At 28.7% G+C, this 19,753-nt stretch overlaps 1 protein-coding gene across 1 annotated transcript in view; it reads left to right on the top strand.

The window, feature by feature from the left end:
- Positions 1 to 19,753, top strand: part of LOC142332155 (nose resistant to fluoxetine protein 6-like) — a 128,227-nt gene that overhangs the window by 19,599 nt on the left and 88,875 nt on the right. Inside the window, exon 2 of the mRNA XM_075378426.1 lies at positions 5,712 to 5,927. Coding sequence (XP_075234541.1) covers positions 5,712 to 5,927 — 216 coding nt within the window. The remainder of the gene's footprint in view (positions 1 to 5,711; positions 5,928 to 19,753) is intronic.

Genomic DNA, 19,753 nt, shown 5'->3' with positions numbered 1-19,753 from the left:
GTAATGACAAACATGGGTAAAAATTTAATAGCGATAGATCGGGTAGTTTTTTGTTTATCCCGAACAAAAAAAAACCCTCTTCATATAGTAATATAAATTAATGCAGTGTTAACTACAGTGAAAGTTTTTTTTTAATCTAAATAAAAAGTATTTTAATTTTTCAAAAATTATTTAAGTTATTACTAAAAACAGAACACTAAGTTTTAGTGATAAACATATATACTAGCCGGTCAGAGCTCACTTCACTTACCCGACCGTCTAGCTAAAGGGGAGGTTTAGGGACGCTTTCTATGGATTCACATATTTCCTGGGATAATAAAATTGTGTTATGAAAACATGGTAGCTGTCGGTTGGTTGGTTCTCGCGTGCTTCTATTACAAACAAAGTTTCATTATATATAGAATGTTTCAAAAATGGTGAGCTGGCTATACTTTTTCGGATTCTACTTGTAAAAATAAACAAAAAATATCTTTAGGAAAAATGGCAATTTCTCCTTCGTTCTCCCGCTGTCTGCCGTTTTTTATTTTTATATAAAAATTACTGATGATATAGTAATTCTAGCCGAGAGTAAAAAGGATTTAGAAGAAACAATGAACGGCATGGATGAAGTCCTACGCAAGAACTATCGCGTGAAAATAAACAAGAACAAAACGAAAGTAATGAAATGTAGCAGAAATAATGAAGATGGACAAATGAATGTGAAAGTAGGAGGAGAAAAGATTATGGAGGTAGAAGAATTTTGTTATTTGGGAAGTATAATTACTAACGATGAACGAAGCAGGAGCGATATAAAATGCCGAATAGCACAAGCTAAACAAGCCTTCAGTAAGAAATATAATTTGTTTACATCAAAAATTAATTTAAATGTCAGGAAAATATTTTTGAAAGTGTATGTTTGGAGTGTCGCTTTATATGGAAGTGAAACTTGGACGATCGGAGTATCTGAGAAGAAAAGATTAGAAGCTTTTGAAATGCGGTGCTATAGGAGAATGTTAAAAATCAGACGGGTGGATAAAGTGACAAATGAAGATGTATTGCGGCAAATAGATGAAGAAAGAAGCGTTTGGAAAAATATAGTTAAAAGAAGAGACAGACTTATAGGCCACATACTAAGGCATCCTGGAATAGTCGCTTTAATATTGGAAGGACAGGTAGAAGGAAAAAATTGTGTAGGCAGGCCACGTTTGGAATATGTAAAACAAATTGTTAAGGATGTGTAGGATGTAGAGGGTATACTGAAATGAAACGACCAGCACTAGATAGGGAATCTTGGAGAGCTGCATCAAACCAGTCAAATGACTGAAGACAAAAAAAAAAAAAATTATCTCAAGTTCGGATAGACGAATCACACTAATATTTGGTAAGCATCATGGTAATAAAGTTTTAAAATTAGCAAAAAATCAGGACTTAAGTAACTTCGCAAATTACAAAATGGCGGCCATGTATATTTTTAAATCTGTTATATCTCCATAAATTGTAGTTTTATCAAAATCGATGTTTTTATCTGAAATATTAATCCTTTTATTTTGAACAAAATGACATTTTATTTTTTAAAATCGGTTGAGAGAAAATTGATGTAATTCTTTGTCATGATTATTAGGTCTATTATTCTGAGAAAATTATTACTTAATTTGATACTAATTTACAATACTAGAATTAACAGTAAATAAAAATTTACGATTAATATTAATTTAAGATTAATATTTAAGGAACGTAAGGAGACAAAAATTTATTGTTATTTATTATTAGGAGACACAAATTTATTATTTTTTAATTGCTATTAAAAAAATCCCTTTCGGCAAGCAGGAAGGCAGGGATAGATTTCACCGGTGCTAAGTAGGGTATAAAGAAAATTTCCATCTTAAAGGTAAGAAAAAATACAAATTTACTCAATACGGAAATGTTTGCACGTGAAAAAAGTTTCAGTATTTATCATACGACAAGCCCCATCTTCTTACAAGTCCAGCAATATTTTGTTCATACGTTGCCGTAAGGGTTAGTCGTATAAAAAATTGTTACAGACAAAGGTTTTAGTTTATGTTTAGAGGACTAACGACCACTTTAAATCATTCGATACTGTGCCTATTAAGGGATGTAAGATTTTTTCGAAACCCCATTTTTTCAACCCCTTGAGCCAATCGTTGGTGATATAAGAAATTTACTTAAATAAGTTTTATGCCCTTATCCAAAGATTATTAGAAACTTTACACGAATTCGATATTTTGTTTTTTCGACAAAGCCTTCTCCCACATGGTCTGATTTTGGCCATTAACGAACTTGATCGAGATTTTGGGACGAATTATTTTTAAGGAACAATTTGAAAGTGATTGTCGCAAAATTACGGCAGTTATTGTGTCCACAAGAAAGTGAAATATATATATATATATATATATATATATATATATATATATATATATATATATATATATATATGTATATATAAACTTTTGAGGTGACATGGTTTTGGGGTCTAAGGGATGTGAAACGCGAAGATATGTCGAAATTTTCCGGAGTCGAATCATGGTACCCATTACAATAGGTAGCTTTCTTATGAAATCTACCTAAAAGTATTGCGTGTGAAGCCGCGACGGAGGAACGCTAATATATATATATATATATATATACACATATACATATATATATATATATATATATATATATATATATATATATATTTCTTCTTTTGTTATTTAAACATAAATTATAACGAGTAAATAAGGCATCAGATTATATTTTACAATTTTATTTGTTTTTCCTACAGTATGCAAAGTTCCATTTACTACTCGTAAATTATACAATACTGATAACGTTTCACTTACATTTAAAGCTTTTAAAAGTTTATCATATTAAATAACACATTTATAAAACAAGCACATAGTATTTATTTATTTATTTGGATTGCTTATGCAATTTTAAAGATGCTATATATCCTTTCTATAATGTATTATTCCATTTTTTTAAATATTCTATTACTTTAGTTTCTTTGCTGGCTTTTTATGTTTATCCGCATCTAAGACATAATATTATTTACTAATGTACTAAAACATTTTAGACAAATGTAGTATTTTGTTAGAAGTTTCTACAAAAATAAAGGCCTTTTTTGCTTATAAATAAATCAACAATGATTAGATTTAACAAAGCGTTATTTTTGCACGTGTCTCTTCATATGCGTTTCAAAAATTTATTATCCTGTTAATATAAAAAATTATCATTTTTTAACAACTTTTATATCTAAATTAAATAAGAGGCGTTTTAATAACAAAGCTTATAATTAAAGTTATAAATTGTTAAATTTCTCTCATCCTTAAATGTATATCCCAACGTACTTATTAGGAGAACCACATTTAATCCGTAAGCACCAAGTACTTCATTGTCTAGAGCGTATTTTTTTGTAAAGTTCATTTGTTATTTTTATATCTATTACTAGCATAGAACTTCAAAACTGGAAATATTTTTTATTATTTAGGTATGGGCTATCGCTCTGAGGCATAACTTTTCTCAGATTAACGGGTAAAATAAAATGTTTAGGTAAAGGTTGTGTTCGTAAGATATATAAATTCTTCAAAACTTATTTTGCAACCGACTTAACTAATTACAGCAGTTTCACCATTCCATTTATTGGCATTATATAGTTAATATTTTAATCACGTTACCTGTTTGAATGTCTTTAAAATACAGATAATAAATTTCAGAATGATAATCAAAATCTGGTTTGAGACCTAACATATATCTTCAATATTGAGTTCGATTTTTAGGTAAACGTATACGTTCAAGATTTTAAGGACTTTCTTTCTTTTTCCAGTTTAGCCTCGGAATTACCGTTCAGATATTACTTCAGAGGATGAACGAGGATGATATGTATAAATGTAAATGAAGTGTAATCTTGAACAGTCTCAGTTCGACCATTCCTGAGATGTGTGATTAATTGAAACCCAACCAACAAAGAACACCAGTATCCACGATCTGGTATTCAAATACGTATAAAAGTAACTGCCTTTACTAGGACTTGAACGCTAGAACTCTCGACTTCCAAATTAGCTGATTTGGGAAGACGCGTTCACCACTAGACCAACCCGGTGGGTTAAATTTTTGAGAACTATTTTGACGTAAATTTACCTTGTCTACAATCATTATTTCTTGTAGCCTAGAATTTTTTCTTCCTGTCTGTTACCTTGCCGACCTAGGGATTAAGAAAATATTAATACCAGATTGAATGTCGAATCTATTCTGATTACGTGTAAGGCTTACTCCGATGAAACCTTTGGAACTTTTAAAGTGGGGATGGTTGTCCTGGGTCGCCACCAGATTAGAGAGTAACAGTAAATGTAATAAATCGCTTAAAAACTGTCTGAAAAAGGCGATATAATCATAGACAATAATCAGTATAGACATAAACAAATCTTTTGATATACACAATGATATTAAATTTAGCAAAAGGAGTAATAGTTTATTTATTTATGTTTTGTTTTTCTTTATGATTTATATAGCAGTAATATTGGTGAGTTTAAAGTATCGTGGACCTCCTGGGGGAAACCACCGGGTTGAAATAGTGGTGAACGCGTCTTAGTAAATCAGCTGATTTCGAAGTCGAGAGTTCCAACTTTCAAATCCTAGTAAAGGCAGTTTTTCTTTTATACTGATTTGAATAATAGATCGTGGATACCGGTGTTCTTTGGTGGTTGAGTTTAAATTAACCGCACATCTCAGGAACGGTTGACCTGATACTTTACAAGACTACAATTCGCTTAATGTTATATATATCATCCTCTGAAGTAATACCTGACGGTGATTCCCGGAGGCTAAACAGAAAAAAAATAAGACACCCCGGGGGTCGAATGAAAGCAACAGTTGAAATTTTCTTAATGACTGGTTTAGTAGTTTTCGGGGTTATCGAAAATAAACGAAAAAGATGTTCTTTCTTTATATTAGAGTGAAATGTAATTTGTTTGTATCTTACCCATTGTAATTTAGAATGACTGCAAAAATCAAGTGATTTATCTTATTTTATTGGATAAATTACGATCTCCAATGAATATAACGGATGTTTTATTTTGTTTTTTTTCCTTCTCCCCCAAACCGGTTATCCATATAAGTATACTCGGTCTGAGAGAGTGTCCTTATACTCTAAGGGGGCCTTCCCGCCCACCGGCTACAATTCCGGCACGGCAGGTCGGCCCCCCCGGTCGGATCTTTCATTAATTTTATTGCTTGCCTGCCTCCAATCCCTAGGTAGGTAGCCAGGTCCAGGAAAGCTGTCCCCAGCCCCGCCCCAGGGACCGGGTCTCGGTCTTTTATTATGCCTGCCTCAAACCCCGCAGCCGGAGAGCCCGCCCCGGCTATGCCGTTATGGACCCCAACCATGAGGCCGGGTCTCGGCCTTATATATATATTTACCCCACACATTAAATCAGAAACAAGAAGACGCTTCACTCAAGCCGGACTTCACTCAAGACGCTTCATAACGGATGACTTAAGCCATTATTTTTACAAAACAGGAAAATTACGAGTCTTTTACAATCTATCTAGAATATTTAATGTAATTGAAAAAACTTCAGATATTTTTAAAATGTTAAAGTAACTGAGCAAAAGATTGATGGCAAGTTTATCAATAATATAAAATTTTTATGTGGACATATGTACTGTTTAAATTTATTTACTAAGTATACAAAATAATTTTATTTTAAGTAATAAATCGTACGTTTATTTTCCAGATTCAATTCCAATAACAGCAGAGGATTCATTAGAAACACGCTTATCAGAAATACCGAAACGTATAAAACAATTATCAGATATAGCTTTTCCAGATGGAGTTCCTGAGGCAATATTAGAATTTTACACGTTACCTCATTCACAATCAAAAATTTGTAAAAATCATAGTTCTATTTATAGAAATGAACTTAAAGAATTTAACCCATGGGCTGTGCAAAGTAAGTACTAAATAAAGTTTTCTTTTTTACATTTTTAAATAATTTTTTTCTGTATGAAAAATGCAACAAGCTCAATAAAATTAATTACGTAGTTATGTAACAGAAAATTAAAATAGAAACAAAATGTTAGGATATTTGTTAAGTTACATGTTAAATCTCTGTCATCAGTATTATTATACAATCAATGACCCTATTGTTGTTTTATTTCATTTCTCTTACTATACCATTGAGATTTTGTTTGTGTGCGTCATTTTTACCATACTGTCTGCGTAGTTCATTAGTACATGATCTCACTAAAATGGCCGAGGCCAGTTCTACATGTGCTCAAACGTGTTCAGATGTTACATGTAAGATAAAATTCGGGGATAGAGCAGCAGTGAGGTTATACAACAGCTGTTTATTGTTTATATACTTGAATTTATATTTGGTATATTTAAAATGTTGAGAAGAAAGATGTGTTCAGAAAAGAAACAAAAGTACAAGCTTGTACGTGGTACGGTTGGATGAGTTCCACTAGAATTATGTTTTACAAGACAAGAACTATCTGTTATTAGATTGTAGACAGAAAAAACATTATTCTGTTACCCTATAAGACGTTAACCTAAATCAATAAATATATTTAAAAGATTTATTTAAAAATTTACACTGCCAAATATGTGTTTTGATTTCGTTTGAAAAATGTTTAATAAATATTTATTTAACTGTAATTTTATATCCAAAAAAATTACAATAAAATTGTAAACCGTACGGTAAGAGTCTCACAGATATCCGTTCAAAAAATAAAAAATTTCTGTAATATAAATAAAACGTTTTCACAAAATGACACTGATATCAATAAAGGTAAGACACTGCATTTTTATTATTAAAATATCTTATTAATTCAGAATTAAAAAAAAAAAAAATACATGTTTATATGTAATAAACAATAGGTATACAATAATAGATAATAAACAGTGTTTAAACGTTCCATATAATAAGCAAAAAATAGAAAAATTTGTTACAAAACTCTTACCCGATTTCGTTTATCACATAACGCGTAATCATAAAAATTGTATTATTTCTGTAAATGTGATATGTATTACACATAAATGAAAAAATCGGGCCGGTAAGAGTTTTGAAAAATCTTTTTATTTTTTGCTTTTATATGGAACGCTTAAACGTTTTTTATTATTTATTATTATTGTATATCTGTTGTCTATTATATATATTTTACATGTATTTTTTTCAACAAGATTCTAAAATAATAACAGATTTTGATAATAGAAATGTAGTGTCCTACGTTTTTTGATATGAGTATCGTTTTGTTAAAAACAGTTTTATTTATATTACAGAAATTTTTGTTTTTTGAGCGGACGAAATAATATCTGCGAGACTCTTTTCTTACAATTTCATTGTAATGTTTTTTTGGATATCACTGCGTTTTGTTAGATTATTCTTTTTTTTAATGAATTACTGATTGTTATCTTATGGATTTATTATTAAAATTTATATTGCCTTTCTAGAACAAACAAATATACATTTTTTTAATTTCTGGCCAATTTTTTTTTTTTTTTGATAGTCATATCATTCACTTCATACCATATTTTTCCTGTTTTTAATAAAACTAGTACAATGACTTCACGAATCGAATATCCGTGATGTAATACTGAACTTATTACTATGTAAGTTAACCTTCGATTTTTATCGTATTCGTGCACACACTTTTTATATTATTACTAAATAAACTTTTTTTTTATTTCTCCATCAATTAGTGCAAATATTTTTTTAATTGTTGTATAAAATTTTACCAATGAAAGTTGTTTCTGTTTTATATAACAAATCTTTGTTGCCACATTTTCAATACTGTCCTACCGTTCGTGTTCTTTGTGTTTTATTAGCAGCTATAATCTTTTGTAAACTAATAATTTTATTATTATTTTTTTTAAATGAAGCGATAAAAATTAAAAGAAATTGTTTCATCTTCAGTTACATAACTGAAGATTCATTTCATTTATATAAGAGCATTTATTATTAAAACAAGCTGTTGTATAAATTTAATAATAAAATTTAAAAGAAAATTACATCTTTCTTTCTTTTAAATTTTATTATTTTAAGTACGGTATCAAGTTTTTGTACGAGATCATTCGTAAATTCGAAGGCGCCGTTAAGTACTACTACCGAGGCGCGATTCGTAAATCAAACTTTTTTGAGGAAAAGTGACATATTCGAATCCTGCGTTTCATCAAATGAAAGAAAAAACCGTAGTTTTTTCACGCTTATTTTTTTCATTTTTCCCCCATTTTTATTTCACTTTAAGGTTAGGTCATGTTTAGAACTGTAAACATAGTTCGTTGACTTCGCCGTGCCATCCAGTTTTCTGCGAACTCTTATCGGCGAAGTTCTAACGAACGTCTTGAAATATTATTGTTATAATAATATAAAAAATAATTGAATCTAGAACACTAAAAATTGGTTTATTATTTCAATTAACCTGAAACAAATGTAAAAAAAGTCATATCATGGAACTCAAAGATTAGGAACTATAAATTAATAATAAAACAGATAAAAAGTAAAAATAAATGAAAATATTGGGTCCAAAATTTCTAAATAATAAGTGAATTCCTAATAAAAACCGGTACCTAAACATTAAAAAAAGAATCTGTTTATATAGTTATAGCTTTAGAATGATCAATAATAGATAACAGTAGAAATAATAATTGAAAATATATAATCTAGCTCAGAGAAATACTATTAGATGAAAACCAATGATTTAAAAAAAAAACACAAGAAATTCTAAAAAAAAGAATATCGAAAGTTTCGGAAGAAAGATGGAAAACAAACTAAGAAAGAAAGAAAGAAAGAAATAGGATTAAACAGAAAGAAACCAAAACATACAAAAATAAGTGATTCAATGTACCCAAAAATGGTTAATTTGGAAAAAAACTAAAGTACAGCAATTAAAATAAAACAAAAATTGTTATATGTGTAAAAAAAATCAGTATAGAAATTCGTCGAATAAGACTCCTCATGAAATCTCATAATGGAAGGGGTGCGTGACACCGGCACCAGTGCTGATTGCATCTCTTTTAAAAACACACGCAGCCTGCGCACTACATCTACCATCTATATATTTATTCCCAGAATTACGAATTGAAACGTAAAAGACTACAAAAAATTAAATTATAAACAACAAAAAATACTTAATCTACATAGATATGTTAATGTTCGTTTTTTTCAAAATCTTAAATATCCGAAAGTTCTTCACAGATTGCTTTGAAATTGTGGCATAACGTTACATTTGAATATGCGCGTTTTTATATACCTACTATTTACATACCAAAGATATCACACCTGTGAGAGGTAAAAACATGCTTTTTCGAAAAACAGCCCTATGTATTGTACGTAAAACCAACACACGCTGTACTAAATATTTTATGACTCCATTTCAATGTTTCCGATATGTGTGACCGCTATAGACTAAAAACTACTGGACCGATTTACGCGCGGGGAAAAAGGAAGAAAGGAAAAAATCGGAAAAGGGGAAAAATGGAAAAAGAAAACGGCGAAAATGAAATGGAAAGGGAAAAGAAAAAAGAAAAGGTGGAGAGGGATGACGAAGGGGAAAATGGAAATAAGAGAAAGTGAAAAGGGGGAATGGGAAAATTGGATGAGGCAAGTAAAATGGTGGAAGGGGAAAGGAGAAAAGGGAAGGGGAATACGGTAAATGAAAATGGAGACAGGAAATGGGAAAAACGGTGAGAAAGGACAAAGGGAAAAAGAGTTAAAAAAGAAAAGGAGTTAATGGGAAAGGTTAAATTTTGTTAAGTTCCATAATGTTCATTTTGTTAATGTTTTATCAAACTTTCAATTGTGTTCATTTAATGTGTATATATATACATGTATATACTCAAATCTAGTAATAGTGAAGTATTGCCGGGTCTTCTAGTATTTTAAAATATTTTTACATTTAACGTTCTTCTACTAAAATAAATATTAAAAATTTAATAAACAGGAAGCGGCTTATGTTAATACTTAAGTTAATAGCTAATTTCTACTTACGCAACACACGCTAAGTTAATAATAACTTATTTATCTCGGTTTTGGCGGTTTTATGAATTTTTTTTTTTTTTAATTATTAAAAATTTAATTTTTCCGTCATTTTGAGGTCTTACACTTGATTTACAAAATTTATATTTATATATTTTATTCATTTTAGTAAACATTACATTATTTTTTGAACAAATTTGATAGCTTACACCGTTATTGAGTAATGATTATAATAAAATTTTAATTTGGCGTACATTTTTAGGTAAACCCGATGGGCGACCGTGGTATTCGTAGATTTTTATAATCCTCTAACAATGGTTAATTCGAAATCAAAATCAAAGTACGAGAAAAAAGTGTTTACACACACACACACACACACACACACACACACGCACACACACACACATATATATATATATATATATATATATATATATTGAATTTAATATGTCTTTTTCCGGAGGTCCAAATCCCGATCAGTTACGGCATTTTCCATACGCTATAAAATTCCGTTCCACACACAAGCTTTACGATTATGTAGCGAAAAAAAAATCAGAAAAAAAGCAATGTTCGTTCGTTGATGACTCTCATCACTGTAAAATAATAAAGTAAACAATAAAATAGGAAGTCACAATTATCAAGTTTTATGTTGTATAACAAATAGAATTTATTTAATGCATTCCTTGGAATTTATTTAATTGTAAAATTTACTGTCAACAGATTTCTAAATATTTTGATAAAATAACTATTAAGCGGTGTGTTTGCTTCCTGTGCTTTAGTAAATTCCTCCGTAACTCCATTTTATTTTTACCGACTTTTTGAAGAAAATTTTGGTATTACTCTCGTTCCCATAATAGCAGTGGGGGTGAAAATGAATTTTCTTTATGTTTTCAGGTAAAAGAAGAACGATATACCATTCACTTATACTCTTATATTCACTTATATACTCTCTCGCTCACACTCTCACCCGCTCTCTCTCTCTCGCTCTCTCTCTCTCTCTATATATATATATATATATAAAGGACATTGTATACAATTTTATAGCACGAAAATCTTCATATATAAATATAGGCCTTTGTGTAAAATTTATGTCTCGAACTTCTTAAAAACTACTAATTCAATTTCGTTGACATTAAGATATTCTGTAGTAGTGTATTTGAAATTCTGCTTATGAGAATTTGATGAAGATTGGTTGAATCGTTCTTGAGTTGTGCTCAATTTATTTCAAAAACATTTGAGTGGGACACTTTAGAAACGTGGTTAGTTTTAATGCTGCAAGTTGGAACGTTAACATGTCTTTTCCTGCGGTATCTGTTGTTGGCAGTATTAAACCACACTAAAAAAAAAAAATCTGATGTGGAACCACATGACTTCGGTATACGCCTGTTAAATTATGCATGCACTTTTTTTTTAAATGAAAAGTACATAAAATTTTATTTCATTAATAATTTCTGATATTTCGTTCATATATATTTTTTTCATTGTTATTGAATTATTACTTATTGTTTTTTTTTTGTTTTTTTTACAATAAGAGGTTAATAATTATTACAACAAAAAAAATATATACTTAAATTTAAAAAGAAGTTAAAAAAAAGGAAGTCTGATTCGAACTGATGTGCCTTCCTCTTGTAAGATCAAAATATTTTATTAATTAAAATTTTATTTGGCTATAAGCCTGAAACCGATGAAAATAAGTATCACTTAAGATATATCGTTGAAAATCTCTCAATGAGGGCTTATTACTGTAGTTTAGAAAAAGTACATATTCAAAAGAATTTTGGAATTTTTTGAACACTTTTGGTTCAGTCAATTGCAATCAAAAGGGGAGGTGCACAACTAGATGTTACAACGGTCCTAAATCGAAAATTTCAACATCATACGGCTAATCGTTTTTTAGTTATGCAAGATACGTACGTACAGACGTCACGCCGAAACTAGTCAAAATGGATTCAGGGTTGGTCAAATTGGATATTTCCGTTGAAATCTGTAAACCGAAATTTTTAACGATTAGAAGTAAAAGAAGTAAAAAATGAAAATAATAATATATTAAGACCAAATCTAATTTACGAATAGTCGGGCTTCTTGCGCAAAATTACGCAAGATTTTTTAAAATTCAAAATAAAGGCCAAATTAATAAGTAACGCTATTTATATTCCAAATGATTAATGTAATAATTATTTAAATGATAGTTTTATGTTACGACTACTGAGATAGTTAATAAAAAGTTAACCTTGTAAGTTTATTATCAACTTGTCCAGGACATAAAATACTCTTTATGAATTTTAAGGTTGAGGCTAATCTATAGTTCACATCTAAACTACATGATAGTATAAGATTAGTAAATATCTTATAATTAATGACTCTACAGATAATCACTATAAAAAAACAAAATTATATTTTCTTCTTCTTTTTTGCTTTATAGATGTTCATTAATATATTTTTTTTTTGTCTGAATCTGAAAAGGTTAGATTTTGAATCAAATTTATTTTTAATGTAAGGTAAATCTAAGATTAACTCATTTTAATTTTATTTTTAAAGATTTTCCTTAATATTAATTTAAATAAATCCCACCCATCTCGTGCGATGTCACCTTAATAAATCTTGGTAGAAAAATAATTTTATTTTAAAATTATTACAAATTTCCATCTCAAACGTTTTGCATTTTATAAATTTTTGTAAGCTGAAAGCGTACTTTTATGTTTGAGTTGCTCCAACGTGAACGTAATAATTATTACATTGAAGTTTTCAATTCAGTAAGGAAAACTACAACTGACAAGTTCTAAAGAAATTATGGTTGTGTATGCTAGATTATTTTAAAAATAGTTATAAGATACTCGAATAGATTCATCGCTGTATCTCTTGATCTGCAAGTGATTACCATAAAATGGTACTTATGGTACAGTGTAGATTGCACTTTTTTCCACCTCTTATTATCCCTCCGTTTTGAAATATGAAGCTGTTTCTATAATTTAATATCACTATAAATATATATATATTTAAGCCTTCACCATCTCACTACAAGGATTACCAGTTCGATTTACATCATTACTCTAAGAGAAATTAACTAAGAGTTATGCGTTTTCTATCTAAAATTCGTTATGTGTTTAAACAGTAATATGAAAGATTGGAAAAAACTGAAAAGAACATTTTCGTATTTTAGAAGGAAGAGTATTTCAACCAATGATTTTTTTTTTTGTTTTTATTTGTAATCGACGCTCAAAATATATTAAATGATAAATGTAAAATTATTGAGAAAAATTTTGTTTGTTTTATAGTTTACACGGTTAAATTCAATACATGGGTTATCTCAGTTTTCAGTTTAAATAAAAATTAAAAATTCAAATTTAAATAAATTATAAAAATTAATACATAATTTTTGTTAACACATTTTTAACCAGTTAAATTAGAATATGTTTTTAAAAAGGTCTTACTTTATAAGTTTATTTCAACACATGCGTCGAAAAGAGTTTTTAAATTAGTTTAAAATAAAATTTGTTAATTTAAAAAAAGTCTACATAAGATTCTGAATTTGCATACGTTTCGGGAAAAATGTTAAACAGGCATTGCAGATTTTTATACTTGTATATATGTATATATTTTGTGTATTTTTTATAATCAAAAATCAATTTGAACAACCCAAGTACAGTATTACAAAGTATATGAAATGACACCTTTTTTTTTTATTCCAAAAGCACTTTCACGGGATCTCGCATCATCAGTTGTTTATAAAAAAATATTAGTTATACAAAATTACATATCAAACGTTTTTTTAAATTAAAAGAGAAAGATTAAAATATGTATACAAAAACATTTAAAGTCAATAATATAATAACTATATATATAGTTATACAATAATATATATATATATATATATATATATATATATAGTTACTCAATGACAATTAGGAATATACTGAAATGTTGGTAAGGTTATATTGTAATATAAAAAATTAAAACCTAACCAACAGATACAAAAAAATGTATACAATAATAGGCTATACGATGACTAATGTTCTTAACTTAATATTTGAATCATCATTCTTTTCGTTTAACAAAGCGACTAGCCGCCTGTAACTACACAGCACTAGCGGTGTATGTATAGCTTCGACTGGATGGAGGGTAGACAAGAATCAACAAGCAAGTTGCGCATACGCACAGTATAAACTACTGTGACTGCTAACAGAAAGTCGCTGATGATAGTTGTATTTAAACGACTCGACCGTGTTGTCTTTTTTCTGAATGTTTTTAACCTTTCTTTTTTTGTAAAAAAGAATGTTCTATGATTAGTTCGTATATTTAGCAAAGTTTTGTGTAATTTATTTCATTGAATTAATAATAACATAAAATGTAGATGAGTAATGGATTTGTAAGTATTAACATACTGTATAATTTATGTGTTTTTATATTTGTATTAACACACACGCACTATTTTATCGTTAAATAAATAATCGATTTTTTTTTTAATATTTCTTAATTTAGTTTTTGTAAAGCTTTATGTAAGCACGTATGATAATTTCTAACTATTGTAAAATTAAGTTATACAATTTTTTTGTTTGTTTATTATTTTGCTTTCTTCACTTAAACAAATTCATTATCACCCGCATAGCTTTGTTTTCATAACAATTAGTATAGTAATTAAGATATAAAATGAGAAATTATTTGTTTTTATTTTCTAAAACTGTAAATCATTTTCTTGATAGAAAATAAACTAATACAACTTGTGTGTAAAGGAATATAGTATGAAAAAACAACAAAATTAAAAACGTATTTGTTTTCGGTTAACTGTTTAACAATCTCATTACTCCAATTATTGGAGTGGTGCATGTAATGGAAAAATATTTAAGTACGTCCTTTGCCAATTTGTACCAAACCTAATAATACAACAGATTTTATCTGTGTGTGTTTTTTTTTTTTTTTTGAGTAGTTAATGGAGCAACCATTTCTTTTCCGTTACTCCGAATACTCTACTACTTGATGTTCTCTTAAAACAGTTGACTAAAATAATTCTCACTTGATTCTCTCTATAAAATAATTTTTTCTTAACTTTCTGTAAAAAATAATCTTGACCTTGAATTTTCTACTTACTTGATTTTCACTTCAGATAAATAAAAACTTTGTAATGAACTACTGATTTTTTAAATAAATGCAAACTGAATTTTAAATAATTGCACTGTATCCCCCAGATAATTCAAATAATAAGAAGATGCAAGTGAAAACAATTGGAAAAATGATTAGCGATGTTAAAGAATTTTTATTTTTTTATAAAAAAAACAAAAATATGCACGAACAAAAAAAAAGGAAGTAAAAAGACAAGGTTAGATTTATTTTAAAATTTAAAACCTAAAATATATGTCTAATTACTAATAAGAAAAACATATATTCGACAATAAACCAGATTTAAAATTTAACTTTAAATTAGAATAGATAAATTTAGAACTTACAAAGAACTTTAGTGTTGGTAAACATTTAGATTGTATAATTTTAAAGAAATGTGTCTTAAAATTTTCAAATATTTACAATTTTTAACTATATTTTCGTCTAATCTACATCTTTTACCTACTAATGTAAAAATTTGAAATTTCTTTTGATTTAACTTCGAAATAAGATTTACTGATTTGCATTAATTTTTCCCTTTCCTTCTCTATACATAGAAATATTCTTAGCTTTTCTGTAAATTACGTTGTCTTTCATTTCATTAAATTTATTGAAGATTTTAATCCTTTATCTTCTACCGCTGGTTAAAATCATCTCGAATTCCAGGAGATGTTTTTGTTATTTTAACCTGACAACTTTAAATACGGATTTAAATCCTACATCTGTCATTAAAGTTATTATAAGCTGAAATAAAATTAACCTAAAATTTTTGTTAAACATTACTTAACATTTATTACAATAAGTTTACTTTAGAAATATCGTGGTACTATTTAGATTATCACCGCAGTTCAAATATTTTGAATAAGCAAGCCTTTCTATTTAGCCTCCAAAAGGTAATACTTTCGAGGATGATATGTATGAATGTAAATCAAGTGTAATCTTGTACAGTCTTAAGTTCGACTATTCCTGAGATGTATGGTTAATTAAGATCCAATCACCAATGAGCACCTGTATTCACGATCCGTATAAAAATAACTGCCTGTACTAGCAACCCGGTAGGTTTGAATAACCAGACTAATTTTTTTTATTTTTTTTAACCTCCAAGTCCACCATTAGGTATTGCTTCAGAGAGAGATGAATAATTTGTAGCGTGTGTGAAAATGCAATGCCTGACCGGGATTCGAACCCGGATCTCCGGATGAAAGGCCGTCAAAAACTAAACTAATTAATTTTTTGTATGTCCATTCTCGAACATTCCCCTCACACCCAAACAAATGCCTCGGTACACCTGACGTTTTCACTAATTCTTGTCGTAAAGCAGATGGTAATTTTATTATCACAATTTTTTCATTTTAACATATACTTTAATTGTTTTTGAAAATGTTTTTGTTTATAATTAATTTTTAATTGTGAATTCTTATCATTTTAATTTTTAAAACAAATACATCGTATCCGGATGATGATGACGCAAAAGCGTTTTTCGCCAAAAAAAAAGTTTTATTAGTCGAATGTATCCTTTATCAGTAATTTGAGTAATGGCATTTTTAAGTATAATCAAGTTGTTGAGTTTATTAATTTTTCTTTTTTGTTTTAACAGTTCTGTTTCTATAACTAAAGCAAAATCGTTTGCATTTTTAATTGAATATCTCTCCGGATGGTATCATTGCCAAATTTTTATATCTTTTCGGTTCTTAGATTTAATATAGGATTGAATAATTAAAAAAAAAAAAATCACTCTGATAATCGTTTTGCGTGATTTGATAGTATTTCGATTAAATTATTAACATCTTCATATTTTAAAAATTGCTTCGAAATTTGTTTTTCTGCATTTTGAGTTAGAAATTTTATCAGTATTTTGAATTAGTATTATTACGTGTAAGTTTAAATGTAAATTATGTTTTATAATAATACTAAAATTTCCTTAATAAACATTTCATTTTATATTTTATTTTTTCGATTGATAGCCGAAGGACAATCAATTCTTCAATTTTTTTTTTTTCATAAGATAGATATCGGGTTTTTAATAAAAAATTAAAGGTTAAGTATCAAATTCTTTTTTTAATTTATTTCACATCAAATTATATATTTTTTTACATAAAAATATCATTTTATGACAGACCTTCAACTAATATGGAAGAAATATGTACAACATGTAGCAACATATCTGAAATAAAACACTGAATTTTTTCTTACATAAAATAGGTAATAAAAATTCTTTTGCTCTGTATGTTTTTTAGGCAATTTCGGTTTCTAACTTTTTTGCATTGCAAGAATTTAAGTAATGTAAATATATTGAAAATACTTATTTGACTTTTTTTTAGTTGGTATTCGTCATAAAAGACCACTGTGTCCATTTTAAGCGTTTACATTTTACGACCGTCATTGTTGGTGTAGATTTGTTAATAGAAAGGTCAGTTCGTATTCCGTCATCCCGTAATATTTTTAGTTATTATGACGTTGCCAATAAGAGTAGTCCCATCAGATAATAGTCGACAAGTATCAAGCCGACACCGCCCTGTCACAATGTAGAGCATGCCTGTACAGAAGACTTTTATGAGTGTCATTGAAAATTTTAATGATTTTGTAAGTGTTACTGACGTTTTGAAAAAGTTTACCGTTCAAAAACGAATCATTCTCATTTATAAGAACAAAGGAATATTTATTAAATGTTTTTTTGTAAAACTTAATAAAAAGGTAAATCTTCTCATTATAGCCCTTTCACTCAAATTTTCGTTAAGTTCATAGTCAACGTATTGTTCAAATTCGTCCAAGATTAGATCTTCAACCCATAGAAACTTCACCCCCAAATAGATATCAATGCCGTAAAAATGTGACTTCTAATACAGTTCTCATTTTTTTGTAAGCATTTCTTCAAAACTGATACCGAATCCTTGAGTGGTTCCGTAATCTACAAAAGTTATGGGATATTTACCAAAGAGGGTATTAAACAAATTAGGCTACCGCTTAAACACGGATTTGAATAGTAGATCGTGGATACCGGTGTTCTTTGGTGGTTAGGTTTCAATTAACTACACATCTAAGGAATGATCGAACTGAGACTCTAGAAGACTACAATTTATTTACACTCATACATATCATCCTCTGAAGTATTATCTGAAAGGTATTCACTCAAAAGAGAGGATACCGCTTATAAAGTTTAAATTTGTGTGAACAGTTCAAAACTTTTTTTTATTTTCTGGGTATCTTAAATCCATTTTAATCGACCTGAATCTCCAGAAAGTGTTTCATCATCTGTAAATTTAGTCGTACTGAAATTTCTAGGCGCTGTTTGGAAAGCTTTCGTCTTTACACCCACCAGAAATTCTTTTATTAAAAGAATTTTGTCTACGTAATATTTTGAATACACTATGTCTTGAAAGTTAGATCTAAAGAAGAATAAATATTTATTTTTTTCCTGCATAAAACATTTATTTATTAGTCAGTTGGTAATTAATTTAATCTTTCCTTTGATATTTCACTTTATTAAATTTTACCGCATACAACTTGTTAACAAAACGTTAAATTTTACAGTTAATGGTCTGACAACATTCAACGTTGTAATTAAACGTTTAGGAAGCAACGTTCAATTAGATACTAACGCTAAACAATACTGCCAATCTCTGAACCAATGTTAAACGTTTAAATAACGTTTAACATAAATCTTAAGCTATGAAATAATGTTTAAGAAATGTTAAATACTCCATTAGCTTTAACTTGTATTGTCGACAAAGAATACAAAAGAAAAGTTATCGATTTAAAAAAAAAAAGAGATAGTATTGTGAACTTATAATTTTCGTTTTGTATTTGTATAGTATTGACTCATCACAAAGTTATCTTATAATTATATATATATATAGAGAGAGAGAGAGCGAGAGAGAGAGAGAGAGGAAAAGTGGTAGAATATAAATCATATGATTTGTTATCAAATGGATACAATTTTATACTATCCCCACTACATAGAGTATTAATGAAGTTTCTGCTTCAAGGTCACTTGTACTTATCACTTCAAAAAGTTTGTATTGTTCATTCTCGTTTACCATTGTAATAAATGATTTACGTGTTTTTAAAAATTCTTTAAAAGTTATAAATAACAAATTCAGTTTTGGAAAATCGTTGATCACTTTACAAACTATTCTCAACTGTCATTTGACTGGTTTGATGCAGTTCTCCAAGATTACCCTTTCCTAGTGCCAGTTGTTTCATTTCGGTATACCTATTTTTCTTTCTTTTTCCTGTTTAACGTCCACGAATTACCGTTCAGGTATAACTTCATAGGATGAATGAGGATGATATGTATGAGTGTAAATAAAGTATAGTGTTGTACAGTCTTCAGTCGACCATTACTGAGATGTGTAGTTAATTGAAATCCAACCCTCAAAGAACACCGATATCCACGATCTAATGTACTTAAATCCGTGTAAAAGTAACTGCCTTTACTAGAACTTGAATGCTGGAACTCTCGACTTCCAAATCAGCTAATTTTGGAACACGCATTCATCACTAGACCAACCCGATGGGTTTCGGTGTACCCGCTACATCCTACATCCCTAACAATTTGTTTTACATATTCCATACGTTGCCTGCCTACACAATTTTTTCCTTCTACCTGTCCCTCCAATATCAAAGTGACTGCTCCAGGTTGCCTTAATATGTGGCCTATAATTCCGTCTCTTCTTTTAATTATATTTTTCCCAATCCTTCTTTCT

The sequence above is a fragment of the Lycorma delicatula genome, chromosome 11 (genome assembly GCF_047948215.1).
Source record: "Lycorma delicatula isolate Av1 chromosome 11, ASM4794821v1, whole genome shotgun sequence".
NCBI classification, from domain to species: Eukaryota; Metazoa; Arthropoda; class Insecta; order Hemiptera; family Fulgoridae; genus Lycorma; species Lycorma delicatula.
The sequence above is the reverse complement of the archived record's forward strand: the minus strand, read 5'-3'. Positions and strand labels throughout refer to the sequence as shown.